Below are 26,301 nucleotides of genomic sequence, written 5' to 3'. Positions count from 1 at the left end.
TTGCCCTGAGCCGAGGGAGCAAAGTATTATGGGACGCCGCCTACCTCCCAGTGCAGGTACATTCTAAAGCAGTGTAGAATGTGCTGGCAGATGCAGACCTTAAACCAATGATTTAATGTGGGGAAGACGTTGCTGCTCTTGGCATTGTTATGGTAATTATCTTTAACATCATCAGCAGCAAAAGTAAGTCCATTACTTGCTACTTCCTGACCATACGTCTGAAGAATACATTTCGAACCATTATGGCTAATCGCTTCGAGCTAGAAGACATTCCCGTCCTTCCAAGAATTTTCTTGTTGAATATGCAACAGAACAGAGGTCCTGAAGGAACAACGGGCATGGGGATCCTATCTGAGCGAAGGTGGGATTTTGGTGTGGTTCTATGTGATTGGACGGGCCAACTGAGAGAGAATGGGTCTGCTTACAGCTGCCACGAACCTTCAGAGATGGCCTTTACCAAAGATCTAAATAATGAATGGCTACACAAACTAGCTCTGTCCGGTTCAGATTCATTTGAAGATTGTATTAAATGAATATTTGTACAGCAATCTGATTAAGGGCGCATGTCACTCAAGTAAAAGTCAGATCTGCCGATAACTAATGCATTTCTTTTTGCCCTCCAGAGATAACCTATACCGTGGATGCCATCGTGGAGGAGTACCTCAACCTGCTGTAGCCGAAAGGGCTTGGGTCAGCTGGCTGGTATTAAATGAAAAGGGGTGCGTTTGTAAATCTAATTTAAACGGGGGAAAGAAGTCTGGCAATGCTTTTCTTGTAATGACGTTTATTTTCCCCGGTAGCAAGGGGGGGGGGGGGGCAAGCTCTTATGAAGCTGGCATTACTATTCATTATCTGGCATTATCTACCCTTTCTGCTCCAGATTTCTGGAGAGAACTACACTTTAACCTAGACCCGCCAGCCACAGGCCAGAACTCCCAGGAGTAGTGACGAACCATGATTGCTCCTGGTTGTGGAGGTTATTGGGGTGGCTTACATATAGCTTAGAGCAGTCCTAGTCGTTGATCCCAGTTTAATTTGGCACAGGTTCCCAGAGTGTCTCATTGACAAGATTAGTGTTCACCAGGAGGTCAGATTCAAAACTGGGCAACTTCCAATCACGGAGAAGGCAAGTGAGAAATTACTTTTCTTTTTAATAGTGCACGCTTAAATACATTTGTTAACCATTATGAAATGAAGGCATTACGAGATTCCAGACCAATTGGAGCAACCCTTTTTCGGCCTGGGGTAAAATTGGTTTTTCGAGAAAACAAAATGGCTGTGTGGTCTCCCAATGACTCAATTGTGATGTGGAAAGATGCTTTTAACATTAAAGTACAGTTCATGATACTTAAGTGATCAAAAACCTAAATCAGGGTTTCCGCCAATGTATTGCCACCGGGCCTAAGCATCGGGGAATTAAATTTTTTTTTTTTTTTTTTAATGTATTTTTAAGATGTTTTTTAAACTACAGTTACAGTGGGGTGGCTCGTTTGAAAAGCTCACCAGCGACATCTGTTGGTTAAAACGTGAACGCACTGTAGGAAAGCAGGTCTGAGATCAGTGTTCTTTACCCTCATTGTGCATAGAGTGACGTTCAACACTTGACGCTTCCAACTAACACAAGCTAACATTACCTAGCAAGCCACCATTTCTTATTTAGTAGGCTAACTAACCTCGTTACAAACTGCGTTATCACTTCATCTCGTCGGTAAGTACATTCTTTTTATATTAACTTAAGCAGTGTGTAGGTAACGTTAAAACAGTAGCATGAATGTAACGTTCGATATACTGTAACATTACATGACTTATTCATTGCCATCGAAATAACAACTTCTCTTGTTTATAAATAACGTTAGCTTGATGACATTGATGTGCATGACAACGTTGTCATAAAAATGTTCTTGTTTACATTTTGGACATATGTGGCTACATAGTAAATCCATCGTTTCCACTGCAGCACTTTCGACACAAGTAATATCGGAAAAAATCCTAAAATTTCTTCTTATGGTGAAGAGTGCCTGACCGGCAACCGTAAAAATGTGTTAACACAGCGGCAAAATTAGGCTATATCTATAAATACCATCTTTGGGGAAAAAAACGCTACGGTTAAGGTTCAGGCACTCTTCACAATGAGAAGAAATTTCAGGATTTTGTGTCTAAAGTGCTGCTACGGAAACGACGATTGATTTACTGAGGAGCCACATCTGTCCAAAATGTAAACAAGTCAGCCAGTTTTCACGGTTGGGAAAAATTTTATGACAACGTGGTCATGTAGCTAACTTAGCTAGCTAGCCAAACAGTCAGTAACACAGATACTTACTTTGTGCCATTTAGGGATAATGTCAAAGAGGAAAGGTAGCCTACTGGAAAAGCCAAAAAAACCTTAGACAGTTTTTTAAATGTTTAAATGTGCCCAGCATTCCAAGGCTTGTTGTAAGATTCAGTAGCCAATCAGGACTTGAATACAACTTTTTTGTAGAGTGCAAAAACCTTGATATTATTTATTTTAATTAAATTTCTTTTGTTGTTGTTGAAATGTGCCCAGCATTCCAAGGCTGTAAGAATCAGTAGCCAATCAGGACTTTTTTCAAGTTTTTTGTAGAGTGCAAAAACTTTGATATTATTTATTTAAATTTAAGTTATTTTGTTGTTGTTGAAACCACAACATTCCAAGACTGTACACTGTTGTCAGATTCTTTGTAAGACTCTGCTATGCTATAAATAATTGTTGATTTTTAAAAATGTGTGTTGAATAAATGACTTATTTATAACAACATTCACATTACGTAGTCATATTTTCAAATCTCCAGTCAGCTTTTAGCACTGACTTAATGTAGGGCCCTATGGAATCTGTGTTATAGCTTTTTTATAGTCTCAATTCCGCGATTCCGTCCGTGATTCTGTTATCACAGAAACTACAGGGCCCTACCTTAATGCTGCCATCAGTCTGTCGCTGGCCTGCGCCGGGCCCCCATCAAAAATGATACTTGGGCACTGTCAAAAGATACTTGCCCCCGGGCCCAACAACTTTTCTGGGGGAAACCCTGCCTAAATGTTCAGCAGTGTAAAACTACACAGAGACAGTGTTAACACTGGTCCACATTCATTTCTACAGTAGCTTTCTTAAATTTTAACCACCACTCAGTCGTACTTCCGTCCGAATATTTACAAAACGTTTAGAAAATGTATTAAACATTTTTTCATTCAAGGTGAACATTAGCTGAGAAATGACTGTTGGCAGTACATTCTTATATGAACACTTCCAAATCGAATTTCGCTTACAATGAGTACTGACAACTTAATCCTATTACCATAAAATAAGAAAACAGGCCGTAAGTATTGAGCATTTTAATTTGAAACTTTCATTCCATTAAAGTTCCATTAAAACATTTTATAAAATAAGCCCTTGGGAATACTCAAGTCTAGACGGAAGAAATATGTGGCTGCAATTACTGGGTACAAGCTAAACTGATGGGGTCATTCTTTGACTTGAAAATCTTTTACATAAGGCTGTTTGCATAAAATAACTGACTTCTCCTGCTCCACTTTTAGCTCAAACTGTTGGCAAAAACGAGCTAAAAACTCAGTCATAGTTAATGGTTTTATAATGTCTTCATTAACATATCCTTCAGAATCGTCTAAATCGCTCCTTGGATGCCGCGAGCTTCCGAGTTAAGAGCTAATGACATGGAATTAAAACATTTGGGGGAGAAAAAAATAGAAAACCGCACCACTGACATCATGGTTCTTTTAATACCTATGGAATTTTCTTTCATTTCTCCTAAAATTTGACTAAAGGTGCATACATTAAAAAAAGACATCACAAATTCAACTTCCTAGTTCAGTGTTACCACTAACCTTTGTGGTCTTTAACAAGTTAAATGGATCCAATTGCATACCGCCTGCCAAACAGGCCTGGACTCCAAATCAATCCCAGACTATCTGCAACTGGAGATTTCAACAGAGACTGATCATATTCCCCTCTTCAACCTTGACAACAGACCTTCCACTGCTTTGCAAAAACACACCGATAAAACATTTAGCCAATCATTCTCTCCACTGATAGCCTGCAAAGTATAATTTCTTACATGCACTAGCACTGAAAAATAAACCCCTTACACCTTACCCTCTGCCTGACATTAAAAACACTGCATTTAGCCGTGTGTGAGTATTGTGTGAGTTTGTGTGCCGTAAACCCAATCCATCAGTTCCAGAAAAATCCTCTAGGATTGTTTAGTTAGGGTTAGTTGTCCAAAACCAAGCAAAGCTGTTTGAACTCACTCTATCCACATGAGATTAACATCACAAACATCGCCAGACAACCACAGGGCAGGTGATCCAACCCCGTAAGAGATGCCACGCTATTTGGGCTTAAAAGCCACAGAAGTCGATTTATTTTTTTGATTTATGAGGTGCAATAAATCTGGGAGGTACAACAACCTGTTAGCCTTGGCAGCTGTCAAGCTCTCCAGCTTTAGGCAAGGAGTTAAAAGAATGTCGGACAGATGCTCCAGCTACTAGTTATGAAAGCTCATTAAGGGCCAGAGCACATGACCGCCGCTCCGCTCCGAACTCTGTCACCATGGCGTAATGGGAACCAGGAGGATGCGCCCGCCCTCCCGCCTCACGTCGACGTCACTGGACTGCCGTTCTGGGACTGGATCGCAGTCTTTATTAGGAGCAAACTGTCCCCTTGTAAAACAGCATGAGCTGAGAACAAACCTGGAAATGCTGTACACCTGCCTAAGTTCCGACAACGAGGCACAGAACTGCCTTCGCTTCGTCTGCCAGCTTTCTCGAGATGAGGGTCATAAACGCTACGCTCCAGAATTGGCCACGGTTTAGTCAGTGCATCAGCGTTCATTCCGAGCCACACATGTTCATTCAAATTCCAAGATTAGATTAAACGCAGCCCAATAAACAGTAGACAGAAAATTAACAACCTGTTAAGCATCAAGTACTACTTCGTCAACTCTGCTCATAATACAGAAAAAAAATAGCTGGCTATGCCAATTCCAGGCCCATTCAGGGCATGACTGATCGGTTGAATTCTTTTTATAAGCTTCCCCCCCTTCTTTCTCTCCAATTTTGGAATGCCCAGGGCTCAAGCTGCAGCAAGGTAGGGTTACACACACATGACTCACAGGAAGATGCTTCAGGCAAACAACAAGCGCTCCAACTACCAAAAGGGGGCGCTGGTGTGCACAGTGACATAGTCATCCTGCCCTGCTGAAACCCTCCGTTATGGGTTGCCTCGCGAGGCTGCAGGCCAGTCTGAACTGGCACGGTCCGGATTCGACCAGAGACCGCGGGGCTCATCCATGAACCAGAATGGTACCTTAACCGGATGAGCCACACAGCAGCCCACACCAGAACAGTGCCTTAGCAGGCTCTAATTCTGAGGTTTGCATTTCTTAGATTATACTACAATAGCACACTATTATTAATATCACAAACAGCAATAATGGTAATAATAATGCCACGTTGATTATTCCGGACACTGTGATACTGTGTAGGAGGAGGATAATCAGCCCCAAAAGGTTGCACACTGTGCATCTGCATGCTCCACAATTGATTTGGACCAGACATCTGCCAATTTCAAAATGTTTTCCTATTTGTAGACAAATACTGTACCATAAGCTCACAAATAATTAGTGCGGGAAAAATCTCCTGGTTTTGGTTGCTGTCCAAAGTTGATCAATTTTGTTTTATGTGACAAATGAAACCACCGCGGACAAAATCAGAGAAGCGCTGAGCCGAAGGAGCGAAGCCTCGAGCGACACGGGATCAGAGCCGCCTGCTGGACCCCCATGACCCTCCGGGCCCCGAAAACCAACCGCCGCGCGGCGGGACGTCCCGGGCGGATCACTGCACGGATCTGTACGGCCTGACAGACACACTGCCAAAGAAACTGCAGAGAGAGTCAGTCCGTTCCGTTCAGTCCTGGTTAAACCGGACCAGTTCAGGCCTCGACATAACTATGTATGTGGGCGGGGGAGGGGAAGGTGGGGGAGGGGGGGAGGGTGCATTCGAAAAGGTTTCGGCAGTGGCATTATCTCCCAGCGATGGGAAATATGCAGGCCCTGACCTCCCGTGGCAGCGGGGGAGGTGCGGGCAGCCTCCTGTGGGTCTGAAGGGGGTCATTACAGTAATTAGGGCCCGGCCGCAGTGGATCTCCTGGACTTACCTACGCATCACGTGACCCAAGGAGGGGGCCAGAGCCTGCCTGAGTGCTTGTTGGCTGCACCTCATGTTTAACTATTCATGAAGATGATGGGTGATGTCACTACAAATGGCCATATGCGCTATCGATCCAAAACGGCTTTTGATGGAGACGGTAGTCGGAAGCAGGTAGTCTCGGTCCCTATACTGTACAACTCAACGTGAACTTGGTTACAGCTCGAAACTAAATAAACAGAACAATGGGAAAGTGTTTGGATGTTCGCATGGCACACAATTGTGTGACTGGTTTGTAAAAGATTGGCAGAGCCAATCAAACATGTTCCCTGGGTTTCCCCTTCTCATAGAAACATCTTTCATAGTACAGAGTTCTCACAGTTAACCAAATACACAATTCAAGGAATATTCAAGTACCTCAAGGGGCAATCGTCTTCCCCCAATGAATTGATTAGCAAATGCTACTAATTAGCTGACTTCAGCACTCACACTGAAACCAGGGACACTATATGCTTTGGAAAATGGCTAAGCAACCCACTGCTTCACAACAGACTGGATTTCTGTTGTAAAGGATATATGCACAACTACGGAAGCTAAATTATTTAAAATGCATAAAACAGAAAATCAGGCACATTGAAGCACAGGGGCAAATCCCCAGCACATTGACAGCCTTGTATTGTCTATAATATTAGTTTTTCAAGGACACATCTTTCCTAGAGTTGGATGACCATTTTAACAGCGACGTGACCCCTGCTCTGGTTTGCACTCACCTGATGCTGATGCACTGGTGAATCCGACAGAAGGTCTCGAAGATGAACAGCCGGGCGTTCTCGATGAAGTCTTCCAGGCAGGCGACCAGGAAGAAGTCGTTCACCAGCACCTGCAGCACAAGGGCCGCAAAGACCGCGTTTAATGACCTCGACCGCTGCAATTATACCGCGCAGGCATTTTCCAGAGCGCGGCTCTGGGGCGGTCGGACTGCAGCAGGTGAACACACAAAGTGAGCTGAGGACAAACAGTTGAAAGTTGACCTCACTTTTTTTTTTTTCCCCCTTTCTTTTTCTAGCTCATTACGACAATCAGGATCCAGTGTTCTGACTGAGCAATTATCAGAAAAACACGGCATCGGTACAGTAACAGGTTTCCTTTCAGCTCCTCAATAGACTGGGGGGGAGCAATCTAATTCAATTGTGGGAAAACTCAAATCACTGCTAAATTAAAGTCGAAAAGTAGAAATTAAAATTACTATCGCCGTGCCGCGCTGCATTTAAAGGGCCGTTTGTGCCACATTTAAGTCGCCAAGTGGTTTACTTTGGCAGCAACCTTAAAGGGGAGAAAACCCCTATCTGCAAAAGTCCCAGGGCCGCACTACGCTCTCCCGCTCGACCGCAATTTCCAAATTCCTCTGCTCCCCACATGAAACGGGGGGGAACGCCGCCAGCCGCTGACGTGACCGCAGAGGCTGTGACTTATCGCTGCTCATCTTGTGACTGGCGCGGGGTCAACCGTGCCGCGCAGAAAGGGCCAATTTACACTATCTGAATCATGACCGCTCCCGGACCGTTTACGAGAGGCGGCGGCGGCGACATGCGGCTCCCTCGACTTCAATAAACGCCAACGGCTTCCACGGTCCCCCCCCCCCCCCCCACCAAAAAAATCTGACGTTTGCGCCCGCTCCAGCAACATCAATGGTGAAAAGCACGCACTGTTTTAAACGACCAGGAGGGTATTACGTGATCTCGCGGCTCTTCGAGATACGGAGCGCGCACACGTCCAGGCCGCTTGGCGTACTTTTAACGGACTGCGCTAAGCGGTAAGTAAACGTCGCCATCTTCATCTTGAAAAGTTACCTGTGCATTCCTCTTCTGTTTTCTTAAGCTTCCAGAGTCGCTATCTGTGGTTCTGCTCGAGAAGGCCGCGGCTGCGTCGCTATCGGACAGCCCGCCGTTTCAACTGCGACGCCGCTTATCTGGCGCTGATAAATCCTGCGCAGTTAAACGCCGTAATTGCTGTCATCTGGGATTTCGGGCGAGATACGTGAACAGGCACAAAAGTGACCTTTTATGCTCCATCCAAAGGGTTGAGAACCTGTGGATTTTTTATGGGGGGGGGGAGGCAGGCACATCTGACAGCGATTCCGCGTGGGGAAAGGGGGCACGCACATGCGAGAAAAGCAGCGGCGTTAAAAACGACCGCAGACACGCACGAGCGGGAGCGCTAACGCACGCACGCAAGATGGAGCTGCCTCCTAACCCCGCCTTTCAAATCAATTAGTGCCCGTCTGTGTGATGGGCGGGGGGGGATGGGGGGGGGGTTGGAGGCCAAAGATAAAGACACGCTCGGCAACATGAATCCAGCCATTATGGCAATCGTGCAAATAGGTGGAGAATGCGGGCTGGATGATTGCACCGACTTTCTTTTTTTTTTGCATCCTCTTAATGGGCCCACAATTGATGTGTTACACGTAATCCTTCGGAATGCAGCCCCTACGGAAAACCAACATTAAATTCTCCCTTCGATTTTCAGTAAATCGTCGTCCCGTTCAAAACGCACGAAGGGTGGAAAAATATTGTCTTTCTTTTTTAAACGATTCATTTAAAAATGTTGAAGCAGGTTGTGTTTAAGCGAAGGAAAAAAAAAAAAAAAAAAAAGAAACCAGAAAGAAAATGCTGGCAGATGCAAGGAGGGCTCCACTGTACTTTATGGCTTTTCCTGGAGCTTGTTTCCCTCTCCATGTTCTCATTAGATGGTGGGTCTCAATTCCCGAATGGGTACGAAAGGGTTGGGGTTAACTGCAGCGGCCTTGGATGCTGGTACATATGAGGCCAAGTCAGGCACCTGTTGTGCGGCAACGGCCTGTTTCCGTCACAGACTTCCCTGGGCCTGAAAATTGGTGGGGAGGTCGAGATTATGCTATAATTCATAAAACGTGCAGATGTGTGCGAGAGAGATGTGTATCTGCGGAGATCGGATGTAATATTTTCGGTAGTTTCTTCTGACATTAAGCCAAAAACAACAAACAGAAAATGTCTTGGAGGCATTTACACAGGAAAGACCTCGTTTTAATAGCTTTGCGTCCAGTGCCTTTTTCGTTACAGCAGCTGTTTAGAGAGCTCGAAATATCAAAGTACACGGCTCTCAAATTAGTTTAGTTACAAGTTCCTTCTTTGTTAAGAGCTGACAGAGATTTGCAGGTTTTTTATATTAGCCTGGAAAAAAAAGAACGAACGATGAAACAAAAACCCTCACAGTAAACCACTGACAAGATTTATAAACATTTACTTCTGTGAAAGACTCATTTGATCAGGCCAGATGTTCTTCATTCCAATCGGCTATCGTCTGGAAACAAAGATGAAAAGGGGCCAAATGGCCAAAAGTTGCTCTTTTATGTGCACACGCTGTCTCTGCAGGTTTAAATTATTAAATCATTAAGGAAAGCTCAATTACCCCTCCACTGTATCCACAGAGGGAAGTCCCAAATCAGGTTTCGAAAAACAAACTCGGCGCGAGAGAAAGGCCGCACGCCACCCAAGGATACACCTGCCCGCTCTCGGAATCTGGCGGCTTACCAGTAATGGAGGGGTCAGGGTCTCGAAATCCTGCACGGTGCGCGTCTTATATTTCAAATGCTGATCCGGTCCAGTCTTGGCAGGACTAACTGCGTTGTGCGCTCATATTTCTCTCGAAGATTACTGAACACAAGTTCAATCATAATTACATATGCTTTCGTGCTACCACCCAGCAGCTACCATGGAGGCCACATCTCAACACTCGTTCTCTTTTCGGGTTAAAATATAAAGTCAGAGGTGTTGACACGATAAATCCACGTGTGTTGCCACCATTAGAAAGAAAGACTACAGGCTATCACATTGGCTGATTAGGTTTTATGATTTGTGATTAGCGATTATTTTGTGTATTTTGTTAGGAGACCTTAATGGTTAGCGTTTCTGTACAACTGAGTCGATGACTATGCAGTGCGAAAGCGGAAAAATTGAGATGTCCTTCCAAAAGAATGCTCTGGTCTGATATTGACATATTCCTCCCCTCTAATTTATAACATCAGGACAGTCGTTGATTTAGAACTTCCTGAAGCAAGTCTGTCGCACCACATTGTCCTCAATGTGTGTGCAAGAGACCGTCCTGAAATATTTCAGCCATTAAATTTAAAAAAAATAAAATTCTTTACAATTTTGTTGAAAATGAATGCAAATCATACCATTTCCTTCCCATCAGCGTAACAAACCCCAGAATGCACTGAAAAGCTGGTCATGGCTGTTTTCTTGTTTTAGTACAGTGTGTGACCTGCTAAAAATGTGTATGAAATTAAGTCTGGATTCAAGCAATCAAAAACACATTTTGAAGACTGTGCAATTTGCATTTTGAACAGAGCAGGAGAGTTTGATCGATGTATTCTGAACTTTATACGAGGGAAAGATACCATGAAGTTGGTTAGGAAACCAGAAAAAGGATATGAAATTAGCTTGTGGTAGTTATTAAAACCAGTGAAAATGTTTTCAATATGGACACCCACCACAGTAGAAGCAAGGAACAACACATTTAGAAAATTTCAACGTTACCTTTCAAATGGAGGTCAAACACATATATATCTGACTGCAGGTTCACGGGTAAAACTAATTCACAAAAGAACAATGATGCTAAACATTGGACAGGCCTCATTGGGTCTGGCGCCTGAACGCTAACAATAAGCTGCCTGAAGTTGGACTGAACACAAAGACTGGATATTTAAAAGTGGGGATAGTTCTACAGCAATGTGCTGTGTTTAGCTTGTTGTCATTTGGTCCTGCTTGATAACTTTCTCTGGATTGTTTTGGCATTTCAGCATAACTGCATATGGCCTGACAAGCAGTATACATGAAATGTCGTTCACTATCCTTAGCCACCAGCTTTGGAGAACACCTATGCACATACTATACCTACATTTAGTACAACCTGTACGTTGTATTCCATTAAACTTCCAACCTGGACCCAAGAGTCTTGGTCTCCGCCTTGTTCCCAAGACCAAAGTTAGCAGGTCAATCCTAGTCCAAGGCTGAGAGAAAGTGGTCTCGAATCTCGTTAATGCAATATATAAATAAATATGCCTCTTAATGTTTGGGAAGTCAGTGAAACACATCCTTTTTTACTTTACGGGCAAGTCAGCAAACACTCTTATCCAGAGTGACTTAAAATCTAATAAAAGTCCTTGGCTTCTTTCAAAGAAGAATTTCAATGGTTCAAGGCTTCAGAGGAGAGCAATGCATAAAGTAATACTTCAACAATCAGCCACAAAATGTATGTCATCATACCACTTAATTCAAACGCAGCAGGAGCAAAAGAAAAAAGAACGACATAAAATCAAACGGAGTCAATGCTTTTCAGGAACAGCAAAGCAGTAAACAGGCTTCCGTTTTTTCTAGGCTTGTCTATATAAACACACATTTCCGGGGTGAAGAGTTTATGTTTATTCTTTACAAAAAGAGCTACATAATTAGATACAAAGGCCAATCACCCAGACAGCCATCAACCTCAGAACCACTACCAACAGAGACAGCGGGCTTTTCCTCTTTGGGATTGGCCTTTCCTGAGGACATGAAATAGCATTTCTCCATCCTAAAAGTTGCCGTGCCACTACGCAGCTGTGCTCTTAAGAGGTACACACCGAGCCATTACAAAAATTAATGTGAGCCATTTGCGACAAAACTTTCACTTTAACGAGCGTCTGAATGCTTCTACTATATTCAAGTGCGTATCCAGCTTTCGCTCTTAAGTATCCAATAGATGGACAATTATGGGCCACATAAACTAGCAGCGATGAGTCAACAGGCTACCATGAGAACATTCATCCCCAATTATGAATCATAACTGACATAGTGATACTGCTGGCTTTAAAAAGCTGGCTGGAACAAGCAAAACCATTAAAAGACTCTCAAAAGTGCATAAGAGCAGGTCAGCACAGAGTAGAGACATGATGACTAACCATGTTTACTACGACTCCGCAAGATCTGATTGCACGTTTCGCCGACAAGAGGTCGGAGGTCCGAGTTTTGATGAAGACCCTCCTCGATAAGCACAATGAAGGGCGCTCTTTGTTCCTTAGGTGGGCTGTGGTCGCTGAGTGTCAGAAAGCTATTTTAATCTGGAAAGCACCGTTGCTGGTTCATGGCGACATTGTGCGGCTGAACTTTAGGGGGCAAAGGCAAGGGCACTGAGGAGGCGTGCGCAAACTGCCGGCTGTGCACGTGGTTTTCAGAAAGGGCTGACCCGAGGAACTTTCGCACAGACGAAAAGAGCGGGAAAACAGGGGCCGAGGCATAGCGATCCGATGAGAAACGGCCCAATAAAGGAGAGGACGGCACGCGGGCGGGCACGGACTGTACTCACCGACTCGCACTCCCTCAGCTTCTTCTGAGCGCTGTCGAAGTCAAAGTTCACGTACAGGCACTCCACAAACTCCGTAATGGGGTCCTTGTAAGTGTACGACTCCTTGAAAGAACGAGAAACAAATATTATTAGAACAATGGCAAAACGGTTCTTGGGCTTATAAAATAAATACATTAGGACCACCTCCGCTGCAATGGTCGGAGTGAGGAATTTCAGTATCTGAGTCTATAAAACCTCCACGACTGGGAGTCAAATATCGCGTAAAAAGACGTGGCATACCAGAGGCTATGATGTAAGGCTAGTCTCGCTGAACACTCCGTGACCCACACTGTAGGCAAAAATATCACCTTAAAATACATCTGGGGATGCTCTATGGGAATACGAATCCCCAGGAAAGCGGTTGGCTGTACAATGCGCTCATAATTCAGAGCTGTAACCGCAAGCCATTTTCGTTTTTCGGTAAATTACGTCCAGCGCTTTCCCTGCTGTTAATTCGCAGACAATTCTGAACTTTTTACAAACCGATAGGCTCCGATTAGACATGAGCACACAGAATAAGTAAATTATTCATGATTTTAAAACAAATAGCCATATGTGCTCTCTTAAGACTGAATATAGTTTCAGACCTGTGGGGAAAGGGAAAGAAAAAAAGCACAGTTCAGCAGTAATTTTACCGAAATTACCTCTCGTGGGTTTCAATCCTCACGCACAAACTATTAAATCTTAATGATCTCGTTCGCATCTAGCTAGGCATTAAAGATGTTGAGGGACTTGTATAATTCACACTGCTGAGTAGTACTTACTCAATGAAAAGAAATCTATAACGGAAAGCCACTGGCACTTTTTAAACATTAGTACAGGATATCATAATAATGTCTCCCCTGTTTCCATGCAAGATGTCATATAAACAAGGTACTCCAGAATTTTCCAGAAAAAATATTGTACATCATTTAAAAATTTTTTTTTTTTTTTTTTAAATCAACAAAAAATCCCACTCTGCTTTCACACTGTCAGTACATGGCATCATTTTAAAAAGACCCCTATCCTCAATGAGTGAAAATGTGCCTTTTTGGAACTGGTGCTGACGGTGGTCTCCTGTATTGATTTTCCACCCAAGAACTAGGTGCAGTTTTGACGTCGCACAACCTGAGTGCAGTGCATTTAGCACAGTCATTTAACCTGGAACCAGCCAATAAGCAACGCCGGTGAAAGTGTGCCCTTCCTAGCCTCACTGCACATAACGCCACTTCTGAGGACAGAAATAGCAGGCTACCTCTGCGGAGGAGAACGCCGAGAGGGCCTGTCCAGATTTTTAAATAATTTGCATGCCTCCGAAACCATCGGGAGAAGTCCCAAGAAGACCCGGGAGGGACGGACGGAGGACGACGAACGCACGAACACATGTTTTAGTGATTAGGAGGGGCTACGTAGACAGTGCTTATTTATGTTTCAAAGCCATTGATCTTGGAAGAGGCTACTGTTGTTGGCGGGGAGATTTCTGAACGCTACAATCACGGCACACGCCGCCATTCATCAAAAATAATGGGTTCAAGACTGCTGGAGCAGGGAGCAGAGCCCTGATAAACTCTGGGCTGGGAGAGGCTGGGGAATAGGTAACAACTCCGAGCAGGCAGGATATTTCAGCCCCATCGCCCCCACAATAATTTCTCCTGGAAACGGTTGTGCGCTAAAAGTAATGGAAGAACAATAAATAAATAAATAAATAATAAAAAATGGCATAAATGCTCACACACTAAATGGCCTGCAAACTAGAACACTCAGTGAAAAAAGACTTGGTTGTTTGTGTTGCTGTCAGCAAAGGCAGATGTGGTATCAAATGAAGGTGCTGTGTTTTCTTTTCTCCTTTTCATTACTCCCAGGGCAAAACATCGCAAATTATTTTCCCGTTCCCACCTTTCACACAGGGTAAAACCCTGGGTAAGTGAGATATCATGGTAAACTGAGTGTCTGACAGAGTGCAAGGGAAAAAGAAAATAAAATGAATATGTACATAATTGAAAGAAAGAATGCCTGTGTTTTCTCACAGCAGAGTAGTATCTTTGACCCTATACCATCTGTGCTGGTGGAGGACTCTTGAAATATTTCTGAAAGAACCTGCTGCTATCTGCTGATAGTGGGAAATCAGTCAGGATAGCCCAATTCCCAGACTTACCATTATGATTCAGGAGCCCACAATATTTCAATTTCTTGGCATTTTTCAATTACGTGCGGGAATGGAGTTCGTAGAAGCGGCATGCAGTGCAGTAGGCACCAGGAGACCATACACACGACAGCACGATAGTTCAAGGTGGTGAGCTTCTCGGGTTTCTTTCCAGGTATTTAAACCCCAAATTTACAGAACCTGTGCATCAAGGATTCTAGTCTAAAGCCAGACATATACATGCTGTTCAGAAAAAAGCCGTTGAGGGAATTTTCACTGACGGCTACTGGCAAAATTAAAGGACCATGCACCATTCTGAAGTGGAATGTTCTGTTTGAGCAAACAACATTTTGTCCGCCGCTTCCGTGTGGCGAACTGAAAAAGACCCGTGCGTTACCTGCTGGATGACCTTGACGAGGTCCTTCAGGACCTGCCTGCGTTTGCGCACGTCCTTGTTGGTGATGACGGCCGTGGTCAGGTAGCGCAGGATGTGGGGGCACATGGTCTGAATGGCGTTCAGATACCTGGCAGGAAACAAAGTCAGGCAGACAAGAGAAGGCATAGCTGGAAGGTTATTATGTTTTTTTTTTTTTTTTTTTTTACAATTAACAAGGTTTGAGAGGATCATGTCAATCTGGACCAATCAAGGAGTGAGAGGAAAAAACATGGCTGTAAAATGCACCCCAGTCTCACATCTCAAAATGAAAGCTTCTGCAAATAGCAACAGGTACAAAGACCTGGCTCTTCGTCTGAGTGCTCTACAGAAGCTCTCCCTCACAGGTAATTCTGTGGGGGCCCACTTCAAAGGCTAAAATATAAGATGGATCACAACAGGGACCATAAAGCCTGGTCAGAAGATACCGAGCTGACTAGGGCTTGCTTCTCTTTCACAGGTCAACTTACAGACTGAGGGTAAAGGGTAAAGGAAAAGCGTTATGTTGCTTTCTTCCATGCACAACCTTGGATTGCAATTTTTTTTGTGCAGATGCAGAGGTCCTATAAAAACTGCTTACTGAAAACTTGAGAAATCCTTTGCCAAAGTGTCATTCTGCTTCTGAATGCTTAAATTCATCGACTTGAATCCCAGATGATCACTACTGAGCAGTAAGTTAGAGAGTTTTATACCGTAGGGAAGGATTCCAATGATAATAACCAGAAAGGAAGGCAGAGAAGGGGGGGGGGAGGGTCGAGGGGGTCTTGGTAAAGCATATGGTTAATGGTAAATGGACTGCATTTATATAGCGCTTTTATCCAAAGCGCTTTACAATTGATGCCTCTCATTCACCCATTCACACACACACACACACACCAACGGTGAAGGGCTGCCATGCAAGGTACCAATCAGCTCCTTGGGAGCAATTAGGGGTTAGGTGTCTTGCTCAGGGACACTTCGACACGCCCAGGGCGGGGGATCGAACCGGCAACCCTCCGACTGCCAGACAACCGCTCTTACCTCCTGAGCTATGTCGCCCTTGCTATGTCGCATATAAATCAAATCCTGTATCAATGTGTGACAATCATCCCACCAGCCAAAAAAACCTGCAGTATCCAAATCATCAAGCAGCCCACAAGGCATCTGCAGCTCATGCGGCACATCTGCAGCGGGGAGCGCGCTACCGGCAGTTTAATTAGGACGAGCGACTGAAGGGAAGGGCCCGCGGCGTTCACATGTGGGACCTAAAAACAGAAGCGGGCTTCCGAGGGAGCGCTCCACCGCGCGGGTGGACGGCCCCCTTTCTCTGCGGCCGCCCGACTCCGCAGGGGCTCCCGCCGCGCTCCAGATTACCGCGCACGCCGCCCGCGAGCAGAGGGTCCCGATGGCCGGCGATCTGGCATTGCTCACGACCGCGTATCTGTGATTGGCCCAGATCAAAAACCCGTCTGTTCCCAGGGAACTCGATCTGCGGCCCCCAAAAACCTGCAGTAACGTCACCAGGAAAGAACTGCTGCCGCTGCTGCCAGAGGTTTAGGACCGGTGGTGAGGGGAAAGTTCAGAGAAGGAGCTCTTCAGAGATCTTCCCTCCTTCCCTCTTTTCTGTCCGCCCTCCCTACACCTCCACAACATTTGCTTCGTGGAGCAAAGCAGAGTTCCAATTTCATGGATGCATCTGGAAAAAAAAAAATGAGGCAAAACAAGTGGAACTGAACATCCACTCTGCAAGTGCTTGGCTAGAATTACTGAAGTATTATCTTTCCTATTTGCACCTACATCATAGGTCATCTGGTGACAATATTCTCTCTAACTGCCCTTGGACTTGGTTAGATCAGGCTATCTGATATCCCATCTCCAGTATTGCTTTTCTTTACCTTTTTGTTTGCCTTCTGTTTTCTAGCGACGCCGTTTCATCAACATACCTTCTGTGCACGTACCAGAATACGATTTTCTTAAGACTAAACAGCTGAGGGCAATCTCCATTTGCCGAATTCGACTTTCAGGAGAAAGAAGAAGAAAAAAAACGCTTTAGGCTAGTCAGGCCCCGCACAAACGCAAGCCTCGCTGTTGTGCAATGTTTTGTAATACGACGCCGTGCTGCAAGAGCCGGTTCATATTATGATGTTGCAAAACCCTCTGCTGCAGTGCGTTCTCAGAGACCAAAAACATACTTAAAAAGGTGCATAAAACAGACACCACGTTCCAGAAATGCTAAATATTTGGAAAATATAATAAAAAGGGAAATCTTCTGGCTAAATTTCCTATCCTTCGAGAAACCCCCAAATAAAGCGATTCTGCTTCTACACTCCAGAAGCCACGGTGTTACGGTGTTGTGCAATACCGCAATCTCACTACCAGAGTCGTTCCTGCATAGAGAACTACATTCTCACCTCCACCAGTATCGTCACAAAAAAAACATTATAAATACGAGCGTTGTGCTCGGTGGATTTCTATCATTAGTAACTGTAATGGTGGCATTACGATATGGCGCTGTATCGGGATCAGCACTACGAGCCAGGAAAAGGCTCTACGGGAGAACGCAAAGCTACAGCTGCAGGATGCTCGGACAGCACGAAAAGACGTTGCTGCATTTGGACGGGTAAGTCTCGCTTTCTTTTGCACCCAAGCACGTCCAGCATTTTATATAAAAGTTTCATAAACAACATCCCATCGGTGTAATGTTTTCAACTTTGCAGATATGGTCCGCAGACTAACCAATTTTCTTAGAAAGGGAGTTTGCGTGAAGGCAGGTGAAAAGACAGTACAGTCATCATCTGATCATTATTGGCCATTATTAATAATTCACATGAATAACAAGATGAGGTAAATTTGTTCACGTCATCACAATTCAAATACTATCAGCCCTAACTGCTGACACAATCACATCTGGAAAACCACAACAGGAGAGGACGGGAAAGGTGGGCGGCTTCAAGTGATTTCCGCATACCTAAGAATAGAACTACACCTCGATACAAAACGGAACAGTCTGCACTACGCCTTCTGACTTTGACATGAGCACGTATGCAAAAAAACGAGGAACAATGAACAGTGAACTGCAGCGACGGCTAACGACAAGAGGTCTTAATAACGTTTTAATCGCTGGAACCCGTGCCCAAAAAAAGGCTCGCATTAATCCGACCTCTTGAAAGGAAGAAAAACAGAGAGAGCGAGAGCGTTCGAAGATCAAACGCTATCGGCGAGTCAAACGGGAAGAATTATAGAGAGGGGCTGAGCCACAGAGACGTGCCGTTGTGTCTTCGAGACAAGTGCTCTAAATCATGTGACCATCGAAACGGCAGGAGGCAGTCCGCACATGACGCATGGCCGCGGAAGACGCGCATGACTCCGCTTGGAAGAGAGGAGGTTTCCTTTATGCGAAGCAGCAGCAGGAAGCAGCGGGGGTTGAAGCAGTTCGGTGACACAGTCCAAGAAGCAAATGAAAACAGCCTGTGATGGGGACGGGGGGGCGGGTGGGGGGGGTAGCCTAGTAATTTCAGCGGCATTCTTCAGAAGCCAGCAATGCAGTAGGCGGACGAGGTCTCATGTGGCCTACGGTCGGGCCCCTGCCAACACGTCAACATTCGCTGAGGTTCACAGCCACCGGTCACTCGCCTTGGACCGCCACCAAAGGAAGCACGGTCAAGGAAGACCACGGTTTTCTGGGAAAAAAACAAAAAAGGCGCGCGGTCGGGCTGTGAAGCTGCGCGTCGCAACGGGTCGCTTCTCGTCCAGACAGATGTTCTGTCGAGCTGCTCCGGATTAATTACCGAGCAGGTCTCTGCCTCCATGTGCTGTAATGTAAAAAGTGTGCCATCTTTCAGAACGGGAATCCAGACACTCAAGCCCTGTGTGTTGTGGTAGCAAGAGGACATGGTTTGGATTAGGAACAGTCATCTGTTTGATAACGAAAAGGCTGCGCTCGTTCGCTGAAATCCATTAAAGTTGGTAGAGCGTACCGCTGCGTTTTGCGCTCCCTTTCCGTACAGCACATGCTGTAATGGCTGCAGAACAAGCGACAAAAGCCCAGCGGCTCTCAGAAGGAACAGAAAACAGTTTACTGTCCCATTACCTTCAAGCAGAGTTCAAAACAGCATCGAGTCTGTAATACAAGTTCATTTCGGCTTCTCTCATGATCTTAGTAGAACACTGAGGCTGCCAGCTGAACTGCTGCTGTGTCGAGCTCATTTGAATTTAACCTTCTCTGCCAAGGCCCCAAGAACCAAAGTTCAAGCTGCACTCAACCCCCTGTGCTCTTCAAAGCTTTTTTTCCCCTGTGCGTCGAGAAAGCCAAGGTTTTGTTGTACTTTAACATTCTTTCCCTGCGAACGATCGATTCTCAGGAGGATAATAGGAGAGAGTGGCGTGGAACCACGGTTTGGACGACTGGCCCGGCGGTGAGAGAAAATTTTATTTGGCAGCAGTGTGGCATGGGCCATTCGAACCAGAAGCCCCTCACCTAAACCAGTCCAAAAAAAAACGGTCCTCACTGTGGGAAGTATTTACACAGTGAGTCGGTAGTTGTGTAAAGGGGAAGCTACTTTCTGGGGGCATCTCAAGACTTAAAACTTGAGGAGGAAGTGAAGTTCTGAGGAGGGAGGAGGAAGTGAGGTTCTGAGAAGGAAGTGACGTTCCGAGAGAATACTGGTGGGAACGCCAGGGCACAGAGAACGGCAGGTGAACCTGCAGGTGAATGCACTTACTGTGGCTGGTAGAGGAAGAGCTCGATGATGTTGTCTCTTCCTTTGGGGTGGTTGAAGAAGACAAAGAGAGACCAGTGGATGAGCCAGGTCCTCTGCTGGAGGGACTGTAGGGGCGAGCTGACAGACTGGTGCAGAAGAGGAAAGGGAGAAATGTCCTTTAGTTTTTGGGCACCCACCTCACTTAGCATCAGCACGTGTCAATTTTATACACCCTTCCATCACAACACTACGGAATATACATAGAAGTTCAATACAAAACAAAAGGGAATGTTAGAAGGGATCTGGTTTCTCAAAATAAGAAAAAAAAAGCTCCCACCCCTCATACCCCCCTCAATGTATAATTCAAACTCGATACACATAACTGCAATTAAAGGTTTTTTTACTTAGGCAAGGGGGCAAGAAAACAAGAGAGCTGTGCTGAAATGCTAAACAGTCGATATTGCGCCTATGTAACAAATACGGGCGCGATATCAAATTATAGAACCAGAGCATTTACGTTGTTATCGATAGTCTCTCTCAGGCGGGTGAGGTCTTCCATCGCAGCCTCCCAGTTCTGCATCAGTATCTCGGAGGCCAGCTTCCCCCACAGTGAGCTCAGAGCGTTCCGGTCCGTGGAGGGAACCTGAAACAAACCGCATTACACTTTCCATCCCCTGGCAGAGTTCGGCCCCGCCCCGCCCCGCGCGAGGCACCGATACGGGCCGGCCAACTCGGCTTACTGGAGTAGGGGGGGGGAGGGGGCCGGGGGCCGCAGAGGTAAACAACATTTGTTAGCAGAGAAACTCGGTACAGGAGGGGCAGGGAGGTCTCCCTTCACCGTGAGATTTAAGAACCCTCTTAAACTTCCAATGAATTCACCCTTAATTGAACATTAACACTCAACTAGTTATTTTGTGAGCCCATTCTCCCGGCTTTTGTGAGCAGCAGGTCATTTGTGCTTCAGTAAGAAAAATATAATTTTTCACGTGCAAATGTCTTTCCTCTTTGATCAACAGCGGAAGGACAAAAAAATATTACCATACCCTGGTGCTACTGAAATTTACAGAGAATCATGAACTTGGCAATCAACAGGTTGTTCTCAAAACTCAATCACCATGTGAACCTCTCTGAACTTTTAGCAAGTTATTTGTCATCAAAATAAGCAAATAGTTTTCATACAATGAGCAAATATTTTTCATACAACTGTCCTGATATGCTCTTTAGTTACTTCCAAACCCCACACCACAAAACAGACGGCATTACTGAACAATGACGGAAGATACAATCACCAGTTGCTCGGCTATGCAGCCACTGTTGCTACGTTGAATTACCTCTATTTACTTCAACAGCATAAACGGATTAAACTTTGTCATCCTTCTTGAACGGGGCTTTGCCAATAGAAAAATGGATCATGATCGAGACTGTTTAGCTTTCATAAAACCTCATTTGCTGCACTTAGCGATAAAACGACTTCTGCGTTGCAAATGATCGCGTTCCACAATCCTTTCAGATTACCGGCATAACTGGAAGCACATTTCCCACAGAAGGCCGGTTCTATGCAGCATGCAAGCGCTAAAACTTTGGTCTGCGTTGTTTACTTGAAGCTCAATCAGTTTGAGAAGGCACTGCGCGGTTCATGCCTTTGGTACATTCAGGCTGTTCTGCTGTATTTCGCCAGTGCCTTTATTTTTCGCCAGTGCACCAATTTCTTCTCTTTCCATCTGTGCTTTTATGTGGTGGTTTCCATGTTGTGTCTATGTTTTTATTTAGCGTCATCTATGTAGCGTCTTCCTGGGGTACTGAGCAGGTTGAAATCAAAACTTTTAACGATGGTGTTACGGATCTGAAATGCAGCCAGAATGCAATCGTACAGTGGAGGCCCAGAATGGAGCAGGCTCTTGTAACTATGGCACCTGGGAGTGCACCTGGCTCTGGGACTGCCGTGCCTGGCGAGGAGAAATCCCCAGGATTCCTCTGGCCTTCCACTGACCTCGGGACAATCCCTCTCGAGACTCCGGGCTTCTGTCATTTCTGGAGACTTTAATTAAGTGCGCTGCTACTAGTTGCAAACACATGTGCAGACCTTTGATCAACAAGGGTCCGGGGAGGGGGGCCACAGCAGTAGGAGAGTAATTAAAGTGTCCACTTCTAGATGAGTAAACTAAAGTTGGTATGCAGAGGATAAATCAAAGGCTCTGAAATTTGTCTGACTACAAGGGACTGATCTTACACTGGTTTTCCAAGAGCAATCAGAATTGCTCAAAAATCCAATTCATTACCTCCTTATCGTTGATCTTCATGTCTGTTTAGTATCTGAACTTTATCTCAAGTTTTACTGAGAAGGGGAAAGCCAATTTGTATTAGAAAGCACTTTTTCAAAACACATTTTTAAGATACGCATGAAATGTGGTCTTGTTTCAAGGTATTTTGCACACCGTTACATTTAAGAAAACATCTAGTTGATTCAGTTGTGTGATCCTTCACGGATGAAAAGCTCTGCAATTTAGAGAAAGTTACATCCACGGAAATATGAACCGATTTGTTACGAGAAATAACTGTCGAAACAATCAGCGTCCAAGTCCACGGCTTTCTGGTTTTAATTAAGTAAAAACAAACAAACAAAATAAGCATATAATCAGCTGCAGGTTCCAGCTGGCCTATGGCTGTGTGTGATAACTATCTGTGTCTCAGTGGGACACTGCAGTCCAGGGAATGGTAATCAAAGAGATGGTCCAAGGTTCAGAAAAGCCCTGATAACCAAATGTACCAGACATGATGGAAAAGAATCCACCCGGAAGTCGGGATTGAGGAATGTCGTCTGTCAGACCGCCACAAAGCCATGTACAAGGCCCCCAGACCACCAGCTGGGAGCAGAGACCGCCAAGTGTGTGACTGCTGACCAGGCCTGGTGTCCTTCCCAAGTACTGAAAAAACGAACTCTGGGCGAGACGTGTGGTGCAGGGCTGCTGACTCCAAATATATCCGAATCCACCCGTGTGGTTGAGGGTTCGAGTCCCCACCATGGATCTTTCTGTGCAGCGATCCTGTCTCTACACTCTTAAAAAAAAATATTTAAAAAAAACATCCAGCTTGGCCAATCCCACAAAAACCACTGATATATATCCAAGAATTTCTGAGTTTAAAAAAGAGGCAAAGTTCAAACAAGTGCAGCCAATTACAGGGCTTATGTAACAGTTTTAAGTGTGAAATTAATATAAGCCAATATAAGCCAATAATCTCACCTACTTTATAAAACACAGATATTTTCATGCTATAATGCGTGCTGAATTACAGTCAAAATACAATTGACCTCTGCCGCAAGTTCATATTAGTCTCCAGAACAGATGGCCAGAAATGACAAGACGTTACACCTCTCCAGCAGGCAGAGACGACACCTGCCAAAATATCCATGCTCACGGGACCCTCCCCCATGTGAAATCACAGAAGTGGGCCACAGGCAGCCCTTGGTCAGGAAAAAGGGTCAGGCTGTTTACTCGAGTAGCCAAGTACTTGCCAGCAGATTCCATATGATGAGTATGGGTTTTTCATACGATTAAGAAATACATTTCCTTTTAAGGCTATTTCCTTGATGAAGATTAAAGGTATCTTATGCAGGATTTTTAGCCATGCTCTAGTCCTGTGTTAAGAAGTCTCATCCTCTGTCCTCAACCCCACCCACTCACCTCAGTTTTCATATTTTATATCACTTTTTTGATAATTTTAATTTATATATCTCCCCTTTTCAATAGCTATTGCCATCTAGGAACAGGAATTCCAAGGTTGATTCTGGTTATTTAATGAGCCCTGTCAGCTTGTCAGCATAGCTAATGCTCGCCTCCAGCCTGACCATACCCCACAGTCCCAAACAAAAAAGAGCATCACACTCAGAAACATTCCAAAAGAATCTTAGAAGAAGAAATACAGCCAGAGTACAAAGTTGATAGATATGACTGAACATGGTTATTCTATATCAGTGGTCTCCAACCCTGGTCCTGGAGAGCTACAGGGTCTGCTGGTTTTCATAGTGACCCTGCACTTCATGAATCAATTAGAGCAGTTGATTACACAGCTAACTCAACTCACCTGGTGTCTTGGGTCTCAACTGGGTGCAGATTTTAAGGTGAAAACAAAAACCAGCAGAGCCTGTACCTCTCCAGGACCAGGGTTGGAGACCACTGTTCTATATGCTCAAGGTAAAAATCCTGCATAGTATGCCTTTAACAACACAAACACAGTCTAGGCTTCTACCTTCAGGATAAATCAGCCTTACATTAACACGTCGTTGTTTATTCTCAGCTATTCAAGAGGTAGGCTTATAGTGCGAAAGTAGTTTACAAAAAATGTCACATTGATGTCAGAACATAGCCAGCAAATCATAAATAGCAAGTTGCATAATGCAGGTGTAACTTACAAGATATTATTGTGTATACTGCAGGACACTCACGCTCTCCCCCGCAAGCTTCACACGTCTTCGTAATTGTCAGAGTCTCTTTTTTAATTGTTTTGCTTAGAAACCACTATCAAGTGTAGCGAAATGCCTGATGTTTTATTGTTGTCGCCCTCCATCCCCTAGAGTGCAGATACAACTATAGACTTAAGGCCAAATGTTCTGCAATCTTACACCCTGATTTCTAAGAAGTAGCCTAGCTTTGTCTATTTTCATGTCTTTGTTTCCCTAAATAACATATTTATCAAACAATGTCAGAAGCCTATTCGCCCACTATAGCCTGATAAGTATGAGAAAGGAGACAGACAGCTGTCGGGTGCCTATTCGCTTTATCCTGTTCAAATTTTCTGTGCAAAGTAAAACTGGGGTCTGCTGCTGTATAAACGGCTTTAAGCACCACCACTCCCAAAAAAAAACATTTATAAATAAGAGTACTTGAGAATTTGCAGGGACAAATCAGCTTGTCATTGTGTAAAGGAAATCGGAAAATGCCCCACCCCTAGTCAGGAACGCGACCTTTTTTTTTTTTGCATGGGGAAAATTAGAATGAATCAAAAGTTGAATGATTCTTTATCTTGAAACTGAGGCTTGAAAATGGAAAACAAATACAGGAAGGAAAATAAAAACAGCCCGGTACCTCACATTTCATTAGAAAATTAATTTCGGCTTCCGCGCCAAAATCCAAGTAAAACTTTGTGGTTTGAGTTCAACAGGGTTTATTCTTTCCAGTTTGTTCTAGCACCCGTTCCATTACTGAAATGGCAAGAAATATTTAATATCATTTTCAAAAGCATCCAGCGGAGCGCGGATCAGAGAAATAAGCGTCACTTAAAGACGTTCTGAGCCCGTCACGCAGCGGGCGGAACGTTACGCCGCCTCGACTCTGAGCGCACCCAGGGTAAGCGATCCGCTCGGAACAGTGGGCCTCTTTGATCGAAAATATAAGTTGGCCGGCTTTAAATGACTTCGAAAAATATAGAACTTAACAGAGATGGGCATTAAGGGGAAAAACGGTTGCGCTGCCAATATAAAGGTCACCGCTTCGTCTCTGAAAGTGTTTGTTTTTTGTTGGAAGCCGGTGTGCGCTCCGTTTTGGCCGGCCTCCATGTCATTACGGTTGGCTCCGCACACTGACTTGCTTTCAGCGGCGGCCATGCTAGAATAGTTTCAATACCTGGATTTTCCACGGGTTACCTTGAGTTTCCATTTGTTCGCTAAAATGGCACAGCCGCTGACTGACCAGCAACAATAAATTTACTGTGCTGGAAATCCTACAGGACACTCAATCTTTATTCTCAACATCCAATCCCTGCATTAACAAATGATATGAATAACTTGCTCTTTTCACGGCGCACTGTAACTGGACCTCTGTCCTGGATTTGCGAGCGCCCACTTTATCCTGCTTACCTTTCCCACGTAAATGACTTATAGTGCTCCCCTTCTATCATAATGAGGTGGCTTGTGGAGATGGGAGGTCCAAGAGAAGCGGAGAGAGCAGGTATTGGGTATAGGATTCGCGCTGATTCAATTTATTTTTTTTACATGGCTTTTTAAGTGGCTTTGCATTGTCAGAGCGAGGAAAAAGTATCAGGTCACAAACAGCGACCTGATACTTTTTGTTCTCGCCCGAGTCTAAAATATGGGCTAACAGTTTCAATATACAGCAGGGGTGTCCAATCTTATCCGAAAAGCGCCAGTGGGCGTGCAGATTTTCCTCTAACCCAGCAACAAAGACACCTGATTCTACTTATCAAGGTCTTGATTGAAGACCATGATTAGCCAAATAGTTAAATCAGGGGTTACGGTGCTAGGCTAAAACAAATACCTGCACCCACACCAGCCCTTTTCAGATAAGATTGGTCATCCACAATATACTGGAATGGAATGCATGGATTAGAGCATAATGGGGTTTAAGCAATTCAAGTTCATTTAGAAGGAGCTGCTTAAGGGGGAGGGAGAGTCATTAATCATGCATATGAATGATGCAAATACTTAAGTCATAACTACCAACTGGGATTTAAAG

The 26,301-nt window shown here is 44.6% G+C and overlaps 1 protein-coding gene across 1 annotated transcript in view; it reads right to left on the bottom strand.

Annotated features, from left to right (window-relative positions):
* Positions 1-26,301, bottom strand: part of eif3ea (eukaryotic translation initiation factor 3, subunit E, a) — a 46,180-nt gene that overhangs the window by 5,294 nt on the left and 14,585 nt on the right. The window contains exons 6-10 of the mRNA XM_064341068.1: positions 20,349-20,474; positions 19,853-19,977; positions 15,117-15,243; positions 12,559-12,660; positions 6,948-7,057 (exon numbers count right to left, since the gene is read on the bottom strand). Coding sequence (XP_064197138.1) covers positions 6,948-7,057; positions 12,559-12,660; positions 15,117-15,243; positions 19,853-19,977; positions 20,349-20,474 — 590 coding nt within the window. The remainder of the gene's footprint in view (positions 1-6,947; positions 7,058-12,558; positions 12,661-15,116; positions 15,244-19,852; positions 19,978-20,348; positions 20,475-26,301) is intronic.

The sequence above is a fragment of the Anguilla rostrata genome, chromosome 1 (genome assembly GCF_018555375.3).
Source record: "Anguilla rostrata isolate EN2019 chromosome 1, ASM1855537v3, whole genome shotgun sequence".
Classification (NCBI taxonomy): domain Eukaryota; kingdom Metazoa; phylum Chordata; class Actinopteri; order Anguilliformes; family Anguillidae; genus Anguilla; species Anguilla rostrata.
The sequence above is the reverse complement of the archived record's forward strand: the minus strand, read 5'-3'. Positions and strand labels throughout refer to the sequence as shown.